This window comes from Protopterus annectens, chromosome 11.part0 (genome assembly GCF_019279795.1).
Source record: "Protopterus annectens isolate FY-2018-M chromosome 11.part0, PAN1.0, whole genome shotgun sequence".
Classification (NCBI taxonomy): Eukaryota; Metazoa; Chordata; order Ceratodontiformes; family Protopteridae; genus Protopterus; species Protopterus annectens.
In genome coordinates this window covers 311730788-311746703 of record NC_056745.1, presented here as the reverse complement: position 1 = coordinate 311746703, position 15916 = coordinate 311730788, and the positions used below count along the sequence as shown (strand labels likewise).

At 40.5% G+C, this 15916-nt stretch overlaps 1 protein-coding gene across 1 annotated transcript in view; it reads right to left on the bottom strand.

Annotated features, from left to right (window-relative positions):
- Positions 1-1170: 1170 nt before the first annotated feature.
- The window catches only part of NEDD1 (NEDD1 gamma-tubulin ring complex targeting factor), a 955822-nt gene continuing 941076 nt past the window's right edge, over positions 1171-15916 (bottom strand). Inside the window, exon 15 of the mRNA XM_044087817.1 lies at positions 1171-14664. Within this exon, the coding sequence (XP_043943752.1) occupies positions 14560-14664 (105 nt within the window). The 3' untranslated portion in view covers positions 1171-14559. The remainder of the gene's footprint in view (positions 14665-15916) is intronic.

Here is a 15916-nt window from a genome sequence, read left to right as displayed (position 1 = left end):
AGGGTGACTGGAAAGAGATACAAGCACAGACTACAGGAATTACAGCTCTTCTTACTAGAGACCACATAAGATTATGGGGGAGTATGATATGGATGCACAAGATCATGTTAGGGAAATGTGAAGGGGTTTGTCCTGAACAGGAGAGAAACTGGGTTGGGGGCACACAGCCAACAGACTGAAGGGACCAGCTACTTCCCGATTCTCTGAAAGCATGTCTTCAAGGACTGTGTTTTAATCCCATAGAGAAGGTTACGTGAATGGGCAGTCAAGAGGAAATTCGTGGAAACATTGGCAGGGGCATGGGACAGATGGAGAAACTGGAAGACAAAGGAAGGGGAGTATATTACTGACAGTATTTAAAAGGCAGACTAGATAATATTACTGCCTCCTTGTGCCATCATGCAGAAGTAATGCATTGTAATGCAATGCTGACCCTTCCGCTTAGCCGTGAAATGATTGGGTTTGAAAATACACCCCAGTGAAGCACAATCAGACATCCATTCTAATTATCTGACTTGCCTGCAGGGATGTTACATGCAAACTCTTGCCAGGCTTTACAAGCCCTGTTCATAGAAATCTGGAAGAATTGCAGGGGCATCACAGGACTTTGTAGACAGCCCCATCTGCTGCTTAGTGGCCACTACCTCATCCTGACGTGTAGCTCACTTAACTTGGATCTTTCTAGCTCTTGTCTGGGGTCATAAAATGTCTTGGTTGGCTTCATATGCTGGATACTCTTCAATGCTACCAGCACTGACCAATAATGCTGGCCGTCAGCCTCTATGCCCTTGATTAAATAACACTTCTGTGTCATAGCATGGGTAACAGTTATTAATGCCATTATAGTCCCTGAGGTGGTTCTGGCTGATGATCTGAAAACACACATCCGCACCCACCCACAAAGAATGTGTAGCTCCAAGTTTCTTAGGCAACAATCATGATGGCTTCCCAACAATACACATTTTAATAACAGACTGAAGGAATTGCTAAAAAATGGAATTCTTGTTAGATGAGCATGTACCAACTCTCTGGAGCAGAGGCGCGCAGAAAAAGGGAGACAGAGGGACAAAATTTAAGCATACAGACATATAATGGGACACAAGAATGCCACACTCTGGTGTTCTACACTATGCATACAGCTGCTTAAAGAAGGGTTATAAAACAATCATGTGACTCAAGATTCTTTTACTGGTTTTAACTTGCTTCTGTTGTGGTTAAATTACATGGACCATTAAACGTTTTTAATATAAAAATGCACTGAGCAAATATAACAAAAAAATCTATGCTCAATTTACAAAGTCTATAAAACAAATTGGGATATTATACAAACCAATTATCAAGAAAAGAGGAACTCCTAGCAATGAAGTAATCAACAGAAAATACACATCTAACCTGTACAGTCAAGACAAACACACAAACCTAGAAAGAAAAACATTGCTGTACACAACATAAAGTGTCTCATTTAATTCCTGACTAGTTTTGTTAATTTGCATGTGACGCAGTTATGCTACAGAAGACCATGCTTAACATTTTTCACACCTTAAAAAAAACACACACACAAGTAAATACAGTTCCAAAATGTAAGCAAACGGGTATAATACATTTAACAGGATGAAGCATTCAAATTCCCTTCTCCAGCCAACATGTATTACATGTTAACTTCACATCTCATTTACACTGTTTTCAATCAACCAGGCAACATCTGGTCACAAATTTTAAAGGCACTGAGATGTGCTATGTTATTGTGTAGAAAAATAATACTCGAGTAAGCATTGGGTGCTTTGTGCTTGAATATATACACCCAATCCTGTACAGTCATTTGTCAGGACTCTCTTCCTTCCTGAAGCTAAGCTTATTTATAACCACAGATTCCTACAGAATGACTATACCAGATGACAAAGGGATAACAATCTAGTTGGCATTATCTTGCCGAGTACCAGTTTCACTACTTTGGAGGAGTTTTATGCTGCAACTTGGCTCTGTGATGGGAAAGAAATATCAAGCCACCTCTTTGTATATCTCAGTGCTATGCACTGCTACACATAAATCTAATGGACAAGTGTTATGTCCTGTAAACACTCTCCCTCACCCAAAAAGGCGGCCAAGGGTTTGCACCATATAATCTTTATCCTCTTCAAAATCTATTTATCTAAGCCCTGGCTAACAATGGAAATCAGGTCCCAAAAACTTCTTTCATGTGTGTGTAAAATGCTTTACTATGGACAGATGCACATTGCTACTTAAAATATGAATGCCGGCCTTAAGGTTAGACAGGAACTTTCAAACCTAGTGGAGCTCATGATGCAAAACTAAAAAACAGCAGTTAAAAAACAATAATCACCTCCAGTTACTTCATTGTGATATATCTTCAAAACATATCATGATGAGAGAAACTTAATGGGGGATGCATTGCAATCCACCTCCAACTAAATGGGCAGAGAAGATACTGGTACCACAGTAACTCTGCAAAGGGCAGAAGTAGGCTGGCAGCAAACGTTTTATATATAGAAAGTACAGTTGAGTAAAGGTACTCATAACCACAGGTGTTTGTAAAACAGGACCACTTCTGCTCACACTGGATCACAGAGGTGCCCCTAAACTAAGAGCAGGTTACTGTCCATGCCAAGAACATCAGCTAGAATCTAAATTTTCCATTAACTTCTAAAGCAAGAAGCCATCATTAAGTGTACCTGAGCCCTTATTTCTGATTAACAGAAAGACAAGGATAACTAGCATAACTACATAAAAAGTGACCCTTCTACCAATCTACAAATCCACAGATTTAAACACACCTCACCAAGTGAGTGCATTAAGTTACACAGAATTCTTCTCATAGGGTTTTATCTTGTTAAGATATAACATAATATGAAAGGAAAATAGGGCACAGAGGATAAAGTAGGTGTGAGCTCCTAATATAGCAAAGTTTCTACTATTCAAACATCTACAGTTATAGTGAATACCCAAGACATAAAAGTGCTATGAGTACCATAAATACTGCTTTGTTAACATTCATTACCAGTGGGACACTGATTACCAGACAGTGACTTGGCTTTTGGCCTCAGACATGTGTAAACAGCTCCAGCAAGCCTTTTGGGATAGAAGAGATAAAAATCAGCTCCATCTGTAGAGTGAGCTCCAGTATGTAATGTTTGAAGAAAGTGTGAAGAAAAATAAAGTGGGTGCCTTACACATGGTCTGAGCTGCAACATTCTGGAGGCAAGCTGCACTGGTGTCAGCTGCTGTTGTAGAATGTGCCCTCTGCTGGACAGCTACAGTTTTGCTGTGATGATCACATAAAGGGGTGAGAAAATCCTCAAAATCATTTTGGCTTAATCTTTTAGGATGTTGCTCTGGCATATTTCCTGGCATGAAGAAGACAAGAGTTGACTACAGAGTCTTTAGTCCCTGTTTGTATAACATCTCAGCTATATGTGAATGTCTGTGGCATACACAATCCTCTCCTTGTTCTACAAACTGGAATGAAAGATAGGGAGATGAAATGGATTGGATCAAGATCCAAGACCACCTTAAGGCACTGGTCCTAAAAGTCCCTGTGACCCTACAGAAGACCATTTCTGTCTCTCTACATATCTAAACTTATACTTCTAAGATTCATCTGGCAAAAGTGACAGTTGCTAAGAAAAGGATGTTACAAAACAAAAACTGACAGCTTTGAACAGAGACAGTATAAGTTACAAAACTGCAAAATTTAAGTCCCATACAGGATGGGTGGATTTCTTTGTGCAAGGTACCTTTCTCGACTAGCTTAACTTCAAAGATGAAAGAGCTTGGGGGACCAAAGCAGAAAGATGGACTTGAGAATAGCCTAATCAAGGCCCTGATCAAAAGGTTCAGAAAGATAGTGCAAATGCAAGTGAACCAGAAAAGGCATCTGTATCCTAGTATTTATTGCCTACACCAGACTGAAAATTCTTTCCATTTGCTACATACTACTTTCTGATATCAGGCCTTATGACCTCTATCAATATACAGACCACCCTGGGACCAAACCGATGACTCTATGGTAATCACGTAATTTTCCATGGTTGGAACATGGCTCAGTTGATGCTGGAGTGTATTAGGTTCTCCAGGCCATGGACTGGCAGCATTATAGGATCATCTAGGCACATGTGGATTAGCTAACTGAACCATACCCACCACAGCCAATGAGAAGATATGCAAAAGATTATCTTTTCATTTTCACAGGATTGGGTGAAAGCTTGGAGAATACACTGATTTCAATGAACTCAGAAAGGAATGGCTGAGCTTCTCAGAAGCAGTCAAAAGGACAGTTGATCTCCGATCTTCTAGAGGTGCAAACATCTGGAAAGTACACTATTCTTTACTCTTGGGACATCCTGCCAAGGCTAGTCTAATCTCCGGACAGCATACCAAAACCTTTACACCTTCCAGGTATATTATATCAGACATATGTCCTACATGTAAGGCGTAAGGTAGACATATGGATGCCTAATCCTCATAACTGAAACTTCCCAGAACAATAAAAGCAACACCAGAGAAGCAATAATGTACATCCAAGAAAGGGAGGAGGAGGAGGAGAAAAGGAAGATAGATCCCTTGGCCAGAAGGAGGGCAACAGAAATTAAAAGGGGGCAGGAGGGAGGGACAGAATACTGCAACAGTGAGAAGTAGACATTACTGTTATGGTAAGATCTTACACAACTGTACTTTGTTCTTCCGGATCACTGCTGCAGTATTCTTTTGTTCTTGGAAGGAGTAAAAAAGCTACTGGAAAGTATTGGAGGAGGAAGGCAGAGAAGAGTCCTCCACAAACCCATAAAGGATGGCCCTAGCAAAACCCACCCTGGCCCTGGAAGTAACACCCAACATTATGATGTTTGGTAAAAGTGTGAAAGGAAGACCAAGTAGTAGCTTCCATGATGGACATATTAGCAAGGGTTTACTATCAATACTGCGAAAGGCAAAACATTTGCTGTTCGCAATACTGAAATAAACCACCGAACCCGGAATCTCGACTCCTCTACAATGTCAACCCAAATGATCTACACATTTGAGTTGACATCGTCACTGAAAATATCATGTGATATTTGCATAGGAGCTGATGTAAATCAAACTCCTATACGACATATGTTTTTGCAGGGAGGCAAGCCCCCGTGCGCCCCCCCCCCCCAATAATATATTTCAACTCTGAGATTGCACTACAGTGGGGATACCGATGAATTTCCATTTCCAATGTACCGTGATCTCCGCATAGTTTGTCGAACACACTTATGCGAATGCACTACTGCATTCACATAAGTGTGTTCGACAACCCCATACACTTGACATTGTGCAAACGACCATCTGATTTTCATACTTGCCGACAGCTTGTTGTTCACACAACTGATAGTAAACCAGTATCAAGACCTTTGAAAAAAGCACCAGAAGAGGCCCATGCCCTGGTACAATGTGCGTGGACAAAAGAGGAAAGCTGTTTGCCATAAAAAGAACAACAAAAAGATATGGCTTTAGAAATCCAGGAGAAGATGGTTTGCATCGACAACACCAAACCCAATTTCCTGGCATGAAAGGCAATAAAAATTTGTTCAGATTTCCTGATATGCTTCTCTCATCCTAGTAATATCTGAGCTGTCTGTGTAAATCCAAGGTGTGAAGAACCCTCTCACCAGTAATCTGTGAAGAAGGAAAAAAAGGAGGAAGATGAATGGACTAATTCAAGGACAAATCATTAACCACAGAAGCAGGACTGTTATGAAGACATGCCCTATTCTTGTGGAAAAAAAAATAAAAAAAGGGGGAACCAACATGAGTGTTTCAAGTTCAGAAACCCTCTTAACAGAAGTAAGAGCCACTAACAGTACAGTCTTACAAGTACAGTGTTGTAGGGAAGAAGAAAAATAGACTCAAAATGGGACAGAGTCAATTTTACAAGAACAAAATTAAAGTCCCAAAAATGAGGAATAGACATTCTTGGAGGCCTCAAATGAAGGACACCTTTTAAAAATGGACTTCAAAACTAGAATCCAAAGGTGGATTCTGAGGCAGGCAGACAGAAATGGTTAACAAATTAACTTTAAGACATGAATATGCCAAAGCAGAATTGAGTAGCACACACAAATAAGAAAGGGCCATAGGGATTCCCACAGAAAAAATGTCCAGGTCATGCTTAAGACACCAAATAGAAAATCTCCTTCATTCAGTCATGTAGGATTTTCTTTTAGCATTTTTTTCTGGCCTCCTGCAAAACCGAACCATGTCCTCAGAAAAATGGTACCTAAAACAAATCAAAATGTGATCACCCACAGTGTCAACTGAAGGGCCAACAAATGAGAGTGAATGAGAGATCCTTTGTCTTGTGTGAGAAGATCCAGTCTGTGAGGTAACTTGCAATGACATTCCCTGGCCAGGTGAAATAGAAAAGGGGACCAGTGCTGTCTGGGAAAAAAGGGAGTCACTAGCAAGATTCTGGGTGTACCCCACATGATCTTATGCAGGACCTGCAGTAGTAGTACTAGTAGACAGAGAGGGGGATATGCATACAGAAACATCCCCTTCTAAGAAAAAGACAAGATGTCCACTTTCCAAACCGGAGGACTTGACACTATGGAACAGAACTGGGGAAGCTGCGTGTTCAGGGGGAGGCAAAAAAGATCTACCTGATGAGTATCCCACTGATGTACAATGTCCAGAAACAGCACCTTGTGAAGCAGCCGTTCATGAGAATATGTCCTGGACCTGCTCAGTCTGCCACCAGGCAGTTCTCTGAAGGGATGTGAACTGCCTGAAGAATCAAGTGACAGCAAACAGCAAAATCCCAAGTCTGGCGTGCCAGCCTGCAAAGAAGATAAGATTTTGTGCTCCATTGCTTGTTGATACACCACTTGATTGAGGTAGTCTGTATAAAAAAAATTAAAAAAAAACTTTTAGAGGGCCTGGAACCAAAAGGGAGTGAGAAACCCTTCAGATCTAGAAGTACAGCCCTCATCTCCATGATGTTGATATGGACTGTCATTTGTTGATGGGATCAAAGACCCTAGACTTTTAGGTTGCTGGAGGATGCTCCAACCAAGAATGGAAGCATCTGTCTACAGCTCCTGAGTAGGGAGAAGAACCTGAAAATGCAGACCTGTATCCAGGGAAATCTGATGAATCCACCAGCAAAGGCGAGCTTGATACAAGGTAAGTGGAGGACTGGATACTCTATGGGGAGGAGGGCAGTGCTGGAGCCAGTCTTGAGATACCATTGACATTTATTCATTTGAAGTGTGATAAAAGGAACCATGCCATGCACCCCAGAGCTTGAAGAAATGTCCTTGCAGGAAGGACTGAAACAGGAAGAGACGACAGGAAATAAGCACTCAAAGAGAGGACCCTGGGAGGTAGGATTCAAGCCAACACTGGAATGGACTGAATCCTGCAATCCAAAAACACCTGGTTCTAAGAGGGAGTCAACACATACTTTTTGAGATTGAGGGTGAGCGCCACACTGCACAGAAGCAGCACAGGAAAGTGTAGATTTTGAAGCAGGAGCTGTTAAGATGAGGCTTGAATTAGATGGCCATACAAATAAGGGAATATTTGAATTTCCTGAAGTCTGCAGAAGGTTACCACAGGGCCAGAGACTTGTTAAAGACCCTTGGAGTTGTAAAAACACCAAAAGGCAAAGCAGAGAACTGATGAGAGGAAGAAACAGAGGAACATGAAAACTTCCTGAACAGAGGGTGAATAGGAATATGAAGGTATGCAGCCTTCAAATCCAGAGATACCAGAAAAGCTTGAGGAAGCAATACAGAGTAAAGTGTCAAGTGTCTGAAGAGACAACATCCCGAAGGAAGACACCTTGAGAAAACTGTTGGGAAAGGACAAATCTACGACGGGTCACCATGACCCCTCTTTCCTGGAACACAAAAAAATTCTGCAATAAAATCCTGTTACCTGTTGAGGGAAGGGAACAGGTTGGATGGTTGCCTGATGCATAAGATTCCACAGGACCAAAGAAAAATGATTAAGCTGGCAAGGAGGCAGAGGCGGAGGCTGAGGAAGGCCGGAAATGGAAGAATGGACTTCCAAGTCATAAAATTACTATTTTGGATGATGGAGAGAACACATGCATCTATCTGTTGTCAAACAGGAAAAGAAAGGAAAGGATTAGCCTGAAAGATAGAAGAATCTGGCCGAGGGGAAGGGGAGGCTGAATGTCAGATAGTGGCAGATTTGTCAGGAAAAGAAGATTTTTGGTCTCTGGAACTCTGAATGTGTTGGTCTGGGAAAATCCACTTATGAACCTTCTGGCTCCTAACAGGCTGTCTAGGTTGCCTATGGCCAAAAGAAGATTTAGATGGATAGTGCCTCTACAACTTAGTTTACAGGGGAAACAAATATTTGCTTCAGGTGTTGTATAATCTTATCCTTATCAGTTTTAAACAATTCTGCAGTAGTGCCAAAGAGATTCTGGTTGTCAAAGGGGGTAATCTAAAAGTTTGGCCTTAATGTCCTCTGGTAACGCTTGAAGGCGCAACCAAGAGTTATTTCTTCATGACAGAAAGATGCAGCTACCCTACAGGAGTTATAAGTGACATCATTGCTGCATTTAATAGAACAGCAAACCACCTAAGAGCCAGAACTCAGAAAAGAAAGAGTAGAAGTTTGCCTGAATCAGGCATATCAGCCAACATACCAAGCTGAAAGATAACAACCAAGACATAACTAGCCATGTGGGTCTAAATGCCAAAGTAGAAGTATACACTTTTACTGCATACCTCTCCATAGCACGGCTGTGTCAGACGGTAATAGTTTGGAAGAGGACAGTAGTTAGGAGGACTCATTTCTGACTATGGAAACAACAGGATCAGAAAGACTTCTACAAATACTAATGATCCTTAGGGACTATATAAAAATCTGACTTCTTAGAGGCCAGGGTTGACAGTCAGGAGCCTGTAAATCTGCTGTAAATGTATCCAAAAGGGCAGCTAAAGAAGAGGGACTGCAGGAAGTCTGGGTAAGTCCATCTGCAGGATTCATAAGATCTCTTTTGAACCTCAGCTGAAAACAGCCCCACTTACGTGTTCCATCATACGGGTGACTGTATCCCCAAAAAATAATTCTTCCAAAACGGAATCAGCAGACAGTTAATATTCTTCATCAGACTCCAGGGCAAGAGGAGTGTGGGTCTGGGAGGAATAGGCCAAGGATTCTTCACCAGAATTCAACTCATCAGATGCTCTAGGAATCTTAGAAGGGGTGGAAGACCAGGGAGCAGAAGCAGGGACACACAACCCTTGTGGAGGTTTTAGGGAGATAAGGGCATTAAACAGCCCCTAAGTAAAGACCTGCTACTCTTTATGAGGATCCTTAGCCACAGAAGCCATGTGTTTGTTTTTTTGTTTATTTTTAAAAGAATATCTGCTTTAACAAATCAAGAAGGTTCAGACCCCTAACCTAGATTCAGTGAGGGTGCCAGACACCTCTTTCTTAATTAATATTTGGGGAATCCACCTAGGCCCTCAGATATAATCAGCCATAGTTTTCCATCTACATCTGTAGCAGATTTATGCACAGGTCTGGGGGACATGGGAGTAGAGAGCTCCATATCATCCTCCAATTGGCTAGCAACAAAGGGAACTGGCATCAGCACCAGAAGTCCTTGTGTTCTTCATCCAATCCAAGGGAGACATCCAGTAGAGGCTGGACAGCAGCAGAATCAGTTTGTGCTTTTTGTAGCTTTTTTTCTCAAGTGGCAGATGAAGTTTGAGGTGGATGGATTTGGCCATAGTACCCTGAGCAAAAAGCTTCAGACATTGGTTTTCCAAATAAATAGAGAGGGAGAAGAGACAATTGTGGAGTGTCTTAGGGACAGACACCTGACAAATCCTGCAATGCATATGGGCTTGTGTAAAACCCATACAAAAAAGGCACTTCTCATGCCTATATGGGGACTCTACCTCCCACACTCACATTTTCCCTTCCTAGATGACATGAAAACAAACTACAAGGAGGGAAAAAGAAAGGAAGGACCCAACATGGGCCAGCCTGTCAATGCACTACACCAAAGTTTTGCTGTCTGCTACCATCTGAAGTCTCCCTGGCTTGCATGCTAACTTGAAAGCCTGGTGAACACTGATGACTGCCATCATCTGTTCACACATTTACAGGTATTACGATGGACTGTGTAAAGACTCACTTATAAACTTAGACATAAGTGGTTTTCACCAGGGTCTGCTCTGGAATAAGGAAGGGAAAGCAAGGATTGGTGCTGACCTGGTCAGTCCACCAGCATAGTTCCTTGCTGATGGCATGGATGATTACAGCCTCTTTCAGTAGAAACTGGCTGAAGAAGCTGTTCAAGTACCACAAGATCTTTTCCACTGTAAACTATCAGGGGAGACAATTAGTATGGATGCTGACATATCTCATGGTCTTCAAGAATACTCTATCTGTTTAGTGAACTTCTGAGAAGCCATCAGGAAGAACTGATTCATTAGTGCTACCTCTTGTCTTGGGGTAGCAACAGCATACAGGGTCTCAATGTCCAGAACTGCTCCCAAGCTCCTGATAAGTGAAGGAGATAAGCTTCTTGCCTTTTTAAGGTTCAAACAGATGTCCAGGTCTAGAAGGCAAAACACATTTGACAGCTTTCTGTAACTCCTCCAAGGAGTATCACTGAATCAGGCAATCATTCGAGTAGGGGGAAGACGCAGATACATTTCATTTTCAGCAACCCAAAGCTTGTGCCATGCAATTGATGAGACTCTGGATGCAATACAGAGGTCAAAGGGCAGGCAAAAAAATATAACCTGAAAATGGGGGGGGGGGGGGGTCACCTGAGGTACTATGAGCCTCAGGAAAAGGAATAAGCAAGAAGACATTCCTCACATCAAAGATGACAAAAACTGCATCCTTGAATAAGATGAAAATAGACTGCAGGATGAGCACTCAAATTTATTTTCACAGCTACAAAGTAGTTTAAACTGGGTAGGTTTAAGATGGCTTTCCAAAGACTTACTTTTCTGAATGCCAAAAAAAATCCTGTTTGTGTGGGGAAAACTCTTCCTTTACACCGGTGATGAGACAACCCTCCACAGCTTTATATTCCAGGAGTTGCATAAGTATGGACTTTACAAGGTACAGTTGGTTCTTGAGCAGAAAAAAGGAGGAAACTGAAATTCTCTCACATACAAAGCTCTGAGACATCTGGAGTAAGTCATAGATGGGGGATATCAAAACTGAAGGAGATCTGCTATGTGCACCCCTTGTCTACAGCCTTGTTTCACAGTAACATCCTATTTTTTTCTGCTTACTGCCTTTTTTCCCCTCTGTGTCTAGTGTTTTTTTTTTTTTTTAATTCCTGCTTACTGACTTTTTCCCTATATGCCTTTCTTTGTGTCTAGTGATCAGCTCTTGACCATTTTCTATAAAAGGGAGTGTTGGAGAGGTAACACCTAGAATATCTGCTGTCTCACAAGATTTACAGTCCCCATAAGGAAACAACGCTGAAAGGGGAGATCCAGATGGAACTCTGGCAGCTGTCTGACAGACTGCCTGCATGCATCTCCTTTCTCTTGTAAATTATTGGGAAGGATGTTTAAAGCATTCTTCACTGTCTAGGAGTGCATTTAAAAGCTGCCCCTTAACATCCTAAGGTAAAGGGTGCAGTTTCACCTATGCACATCTCTTAATAACTACTTACTTGATTGGAAACTGCCCAAGAACAGACATCCATTGTCATGTAGGCCTGAATCTCCTCTCACTGGGTACATCTTGAAACAAATATCAGACAAAGCTAAAGACTTCCCTAATGACTTATGGAAAAAGTTATTAATTTCTTTCAAGATGTATCCTTACTATAGTATCATGTCTGAAATGTAATAGCATATATTTCCAAAGTGGCAGAAATGTAAACTTTTATTAAATAAATCATTAGGAAGAATACTGAAGCCACGTATTAAACTAGAACTACTGGAGCTATTCACAGATACCTCTACTGGGCTTGCCAATATTTTTTGTACAGGTATTTGCACTGCTCTTACACCCTGTAAAAAAATCGGTCAGGCTTTTTAAGTGCAGGAGGATAGGCGTCTGAATATGACACTAATGAAAACACCCTTTGTGGCTTGCACCACTGGGAATGGAAGGGACAGTATATGCTTTAGTTCTGAGTACCTTTTAATCAAAGCAGAGAAGTTCTTTATTAGGCACTTGGAAATGCTACCTCTCAAGATTCAGTCTCCATAAGAAGACAACTCTGAAGCGGAAATGCAGATGAAAGTATAAAAGCCTCGTCAGTATAGGAACCCATGGGAGAGCAGACACGGATCATTTAACCCAGATCTTCCTCCTCCTCCTCCCAGTTCAGAGTCAAAGGCCTTTCTAAGGAGGGCTCCCTCTTTCTTTCTACTATACACTAATCCCTGAGGAAGTGGGAAGAGGTGGCTTGGCAAGAAAAGGTGTGGATCTTTGCAAAATTGCTTTATTCTTTTCCTCTAAATTTCTATCACTGAACTAAATAAAGCTGAATCAGCCACGTGTTGTAGCTGGTGTGCACAGACCTCGTGCCCAGGTCTCAGGCACTGTTAGGACAGAAAGTCCAGTAACAGCTGCAACAAGCCTAAAAATGGAAGCAGGTATTTGCCAGACAATCTAAAATTTTGCAAAACTCAGGAGGTGTTGGATGGGAAGGGCAGACTCTCTAAGGTCCTCCTGGAGATGACTGCTTCTTCAGCAAATATGCATGAAGCAGCATCCATCCGTGGTGAAATTGCTAAAATCTCAGTGGGCTAGTTCTCAGATGGCACTGCTAACTCTACTGTCTTGCCTCTAAAGAGATAGACAAGAGTTGGATGACTACCTAGACAGGGCACGTGGGCTGGGGTCAGACAGCTGAGCCTCTCTCTTATGCCAGAACCCTTACAATTAAGAGGGACAGAGCAGAATCTCTATAGACTTGCTCTACTTCTGCAAATTATTTTACAGACTCCTCTGGGTTCCCCATCTTACGCAATCTCACTGCTTCCTTGGGATTATATTTTTTATGCTCAGAACTAGAGAAAGTTCATATGTTGGATAAGGATAGATGTCTCTTGCACTAGCCAGCGCCACAAAATTCCTCTGTTCTACAAATGTTCTAAAATTTTCATTTTACCTTTCTTGAGATAACTTATTTCATCAGCCTCCCGCAGACAAAATAATATAAATGATAGTCTTATGGGGGTAATCTGTGACATTGACAGGATTTTTTTTTTCTAATTAACAATCCACAAAATAGATTCCATCTGAAGAAAAAAAACCAACTAAATAAAATAATATGACAGAAGAAACAACACGTGGTTTAACTGCCTGAAGGATTCAAATGAGACAAGCAACCATTACCTCCTCTAGAGAAGAAAAAATGAAGCTGATTTTCTTGGTATGTAAGGTAACTAATTACACCTAGCCTAGAGTCTAGGGACATCGGACTGTTTTTCAGGTAAGAATACTTATTTCTACCTACGGCTAAGTTCCACATATTCTGAACACACTTTATTAATGACTCTTATGATACACAACACACATACACATCCATCTGTCTCTTCTAATGGGAACGTAAAAATACATGAAGTATGACCTTCCATTCAAAGTAAAATAGTAGGTTAACATGCAGTACACTGGCTCCATCTACTGGTTTATGAGAAATTGTTTTATGCAAAAATGTAAGTACACCACTTCCATTTTCAGTTTTTGTAGTTTCACTGAACATCCTGAATTCAGGTAATCATTCAAGTTCTTATGGCTGTAAAGAAATGGATAACCTACTTAAGACAGCATTTAAACTGTCTGCAAAATACAATTAAGAAAACTTCATATCAACATCTCTACAAAACGAAATGTGGAATTTCAAAATGCTGTTGAGAACAAGGACACCCCAAGAATAAAATAAGCAAATAAGCAATAAAAAACAGCAGCTTCAAGGAAAAAAAATGCGGCTGATATTGTCAAAGCAAGGTAAATGCTCATTTGTATCGCAATACTGCCCAAATTCCATCTAATACAAGTAAAATACTGTAGGCAAAAAACAAAGAGGATTTGCCTGTTTTTATGCCTAAAAATATAAAGCAATACTTTTTTGCCAAGTTATTTACACAAACATTTTACACAAAAGGACAAATGTTTATATTACAATATGGTATTTCAAAAAATAGATGCATTTAAATAAGTGGCATTTGCTTGTTAAAATATATTTATCATATCTATGCATTTAACCTGGGAATATTTTTGAAAAGGCACTTGCTGTGGTATTACATTATAGATATTCTTAACCCTGAAGTTTAAATCCACTCCTGAGGAGCACCAGATACAATCAGTGCCATTTGTTACCTCAAAATACTCTCCTGGAAAAGCAGTTCAGTTACAGAGTACATTCCATCACGTCTGATGTAATGTTTCGTTGTAATCAACTCCAGGCATTTAAAAACAGTGATATCAGAAGTATGAAAATGCAAATGGCATATCATCATTCATTCTTCCCCACAACATGAGAGAGAGCTTCAATGTCAGATGTCCCAATTGCAATGTAGGCTACGAATCGCTACAAATGAGCAGCATTCAAAAGCTGGTTCGTAATTTCTTGTTTTCTTCCCGTAATTTTTCAATTTCTGCCACTAAACTTTCATTAACTGAGTACCTCTCAAGTAATGTATGTACATCATTCTGAAATGAAAAAAAAGAAAATCTGAATTGACTTCACAATGCAGTAATTCATAAACTACTGAGTATACCATTTTCCAAATTAGGTTTTAAGTGCGATCACTAGTACTTTTTCAACTTTTCCTTCTAGAGTAAGCAGAGACTCTCAAATTTTATTACTCAAACTTTTAAGGTACATCAAAATAAGAACTTGGATCATAATGTACTTTTTTCAAGGAAGTTTCATTAGCTACTAGTACTTTAATGACCCTTAGGGAGACTGGGAAAAAAGTGTGTGTGTGTGTGTGGGGGGGGGGGGGGGGTCCTAAACAAACAAGATTAAGGAAAATGAAAATGACAACAGTTAATCTTGAAATAACAGACATACTCTTACTGTATCAGACAATTTGAGAGAAGATCCTCCACATGAGTCTGTGACTGTGATAACATCAGTCCTCTTTCTCAGTTCAGCTACATTTTGAGATTTTCACATTCTGCAGCATATGCTTTGTTTGCTGGAACAAGCTTTAACCTCACTGGCTACATGCATAAGAAAGCACACCTAGAAATATAATGATATAAAAACAAATACCTTTCTGACTTACAGGAACTCTAACAACAGCTGCTGACAGGAGGAGCAGTCCAGAAACTGGGAGAGAGAAAGAGGATACGGACCCATTGTGAAAGGGTTCCTCAGAGATCAGGTGATGTGCTCAAGATGATGTGTATTACGTCTCATAATGGGGACCCTTCCTTGCTAATTTAAAGACCAGAAAGAACTCAAATATTATGGTACCCTGGGAAGTAAGGGTCATCAGATGGCCAAAAAGTAAAGTCCTAGAAGCATACCTATCATTTGCCCGATTTTGCAAAACATCCCTAATTATACCTCATATTTTAGCCCTATCCTCTCATAAAACATTATATATTTTTTTTTTGTAGTAAATCTCCAAGGATTACATTCAGTCAATAATGCCATTCATAAGTTTCATACTTCTTATTGTTCGGGAAATACATGTTGACATAACGCATGCTGTTCTATTAACTTAAGTGAATTAGAGTAATATTTCAAAACTGTCCTAATTTTGAGCCTGTTGAGAGATATACTCAAAAGGCACAGTCTAGAGCACTGAATACTCAAAGAAGGCCTGACTTCTGAGATTATGATCCAAGCTATAGTACTTTGGCAAAGGTAACAAACTATGGTAAAGAAAACAAGGTACAAATGTCCACAGTGGAGAAATAATTGAAGCAAACAATGGAATCATATCTAGCA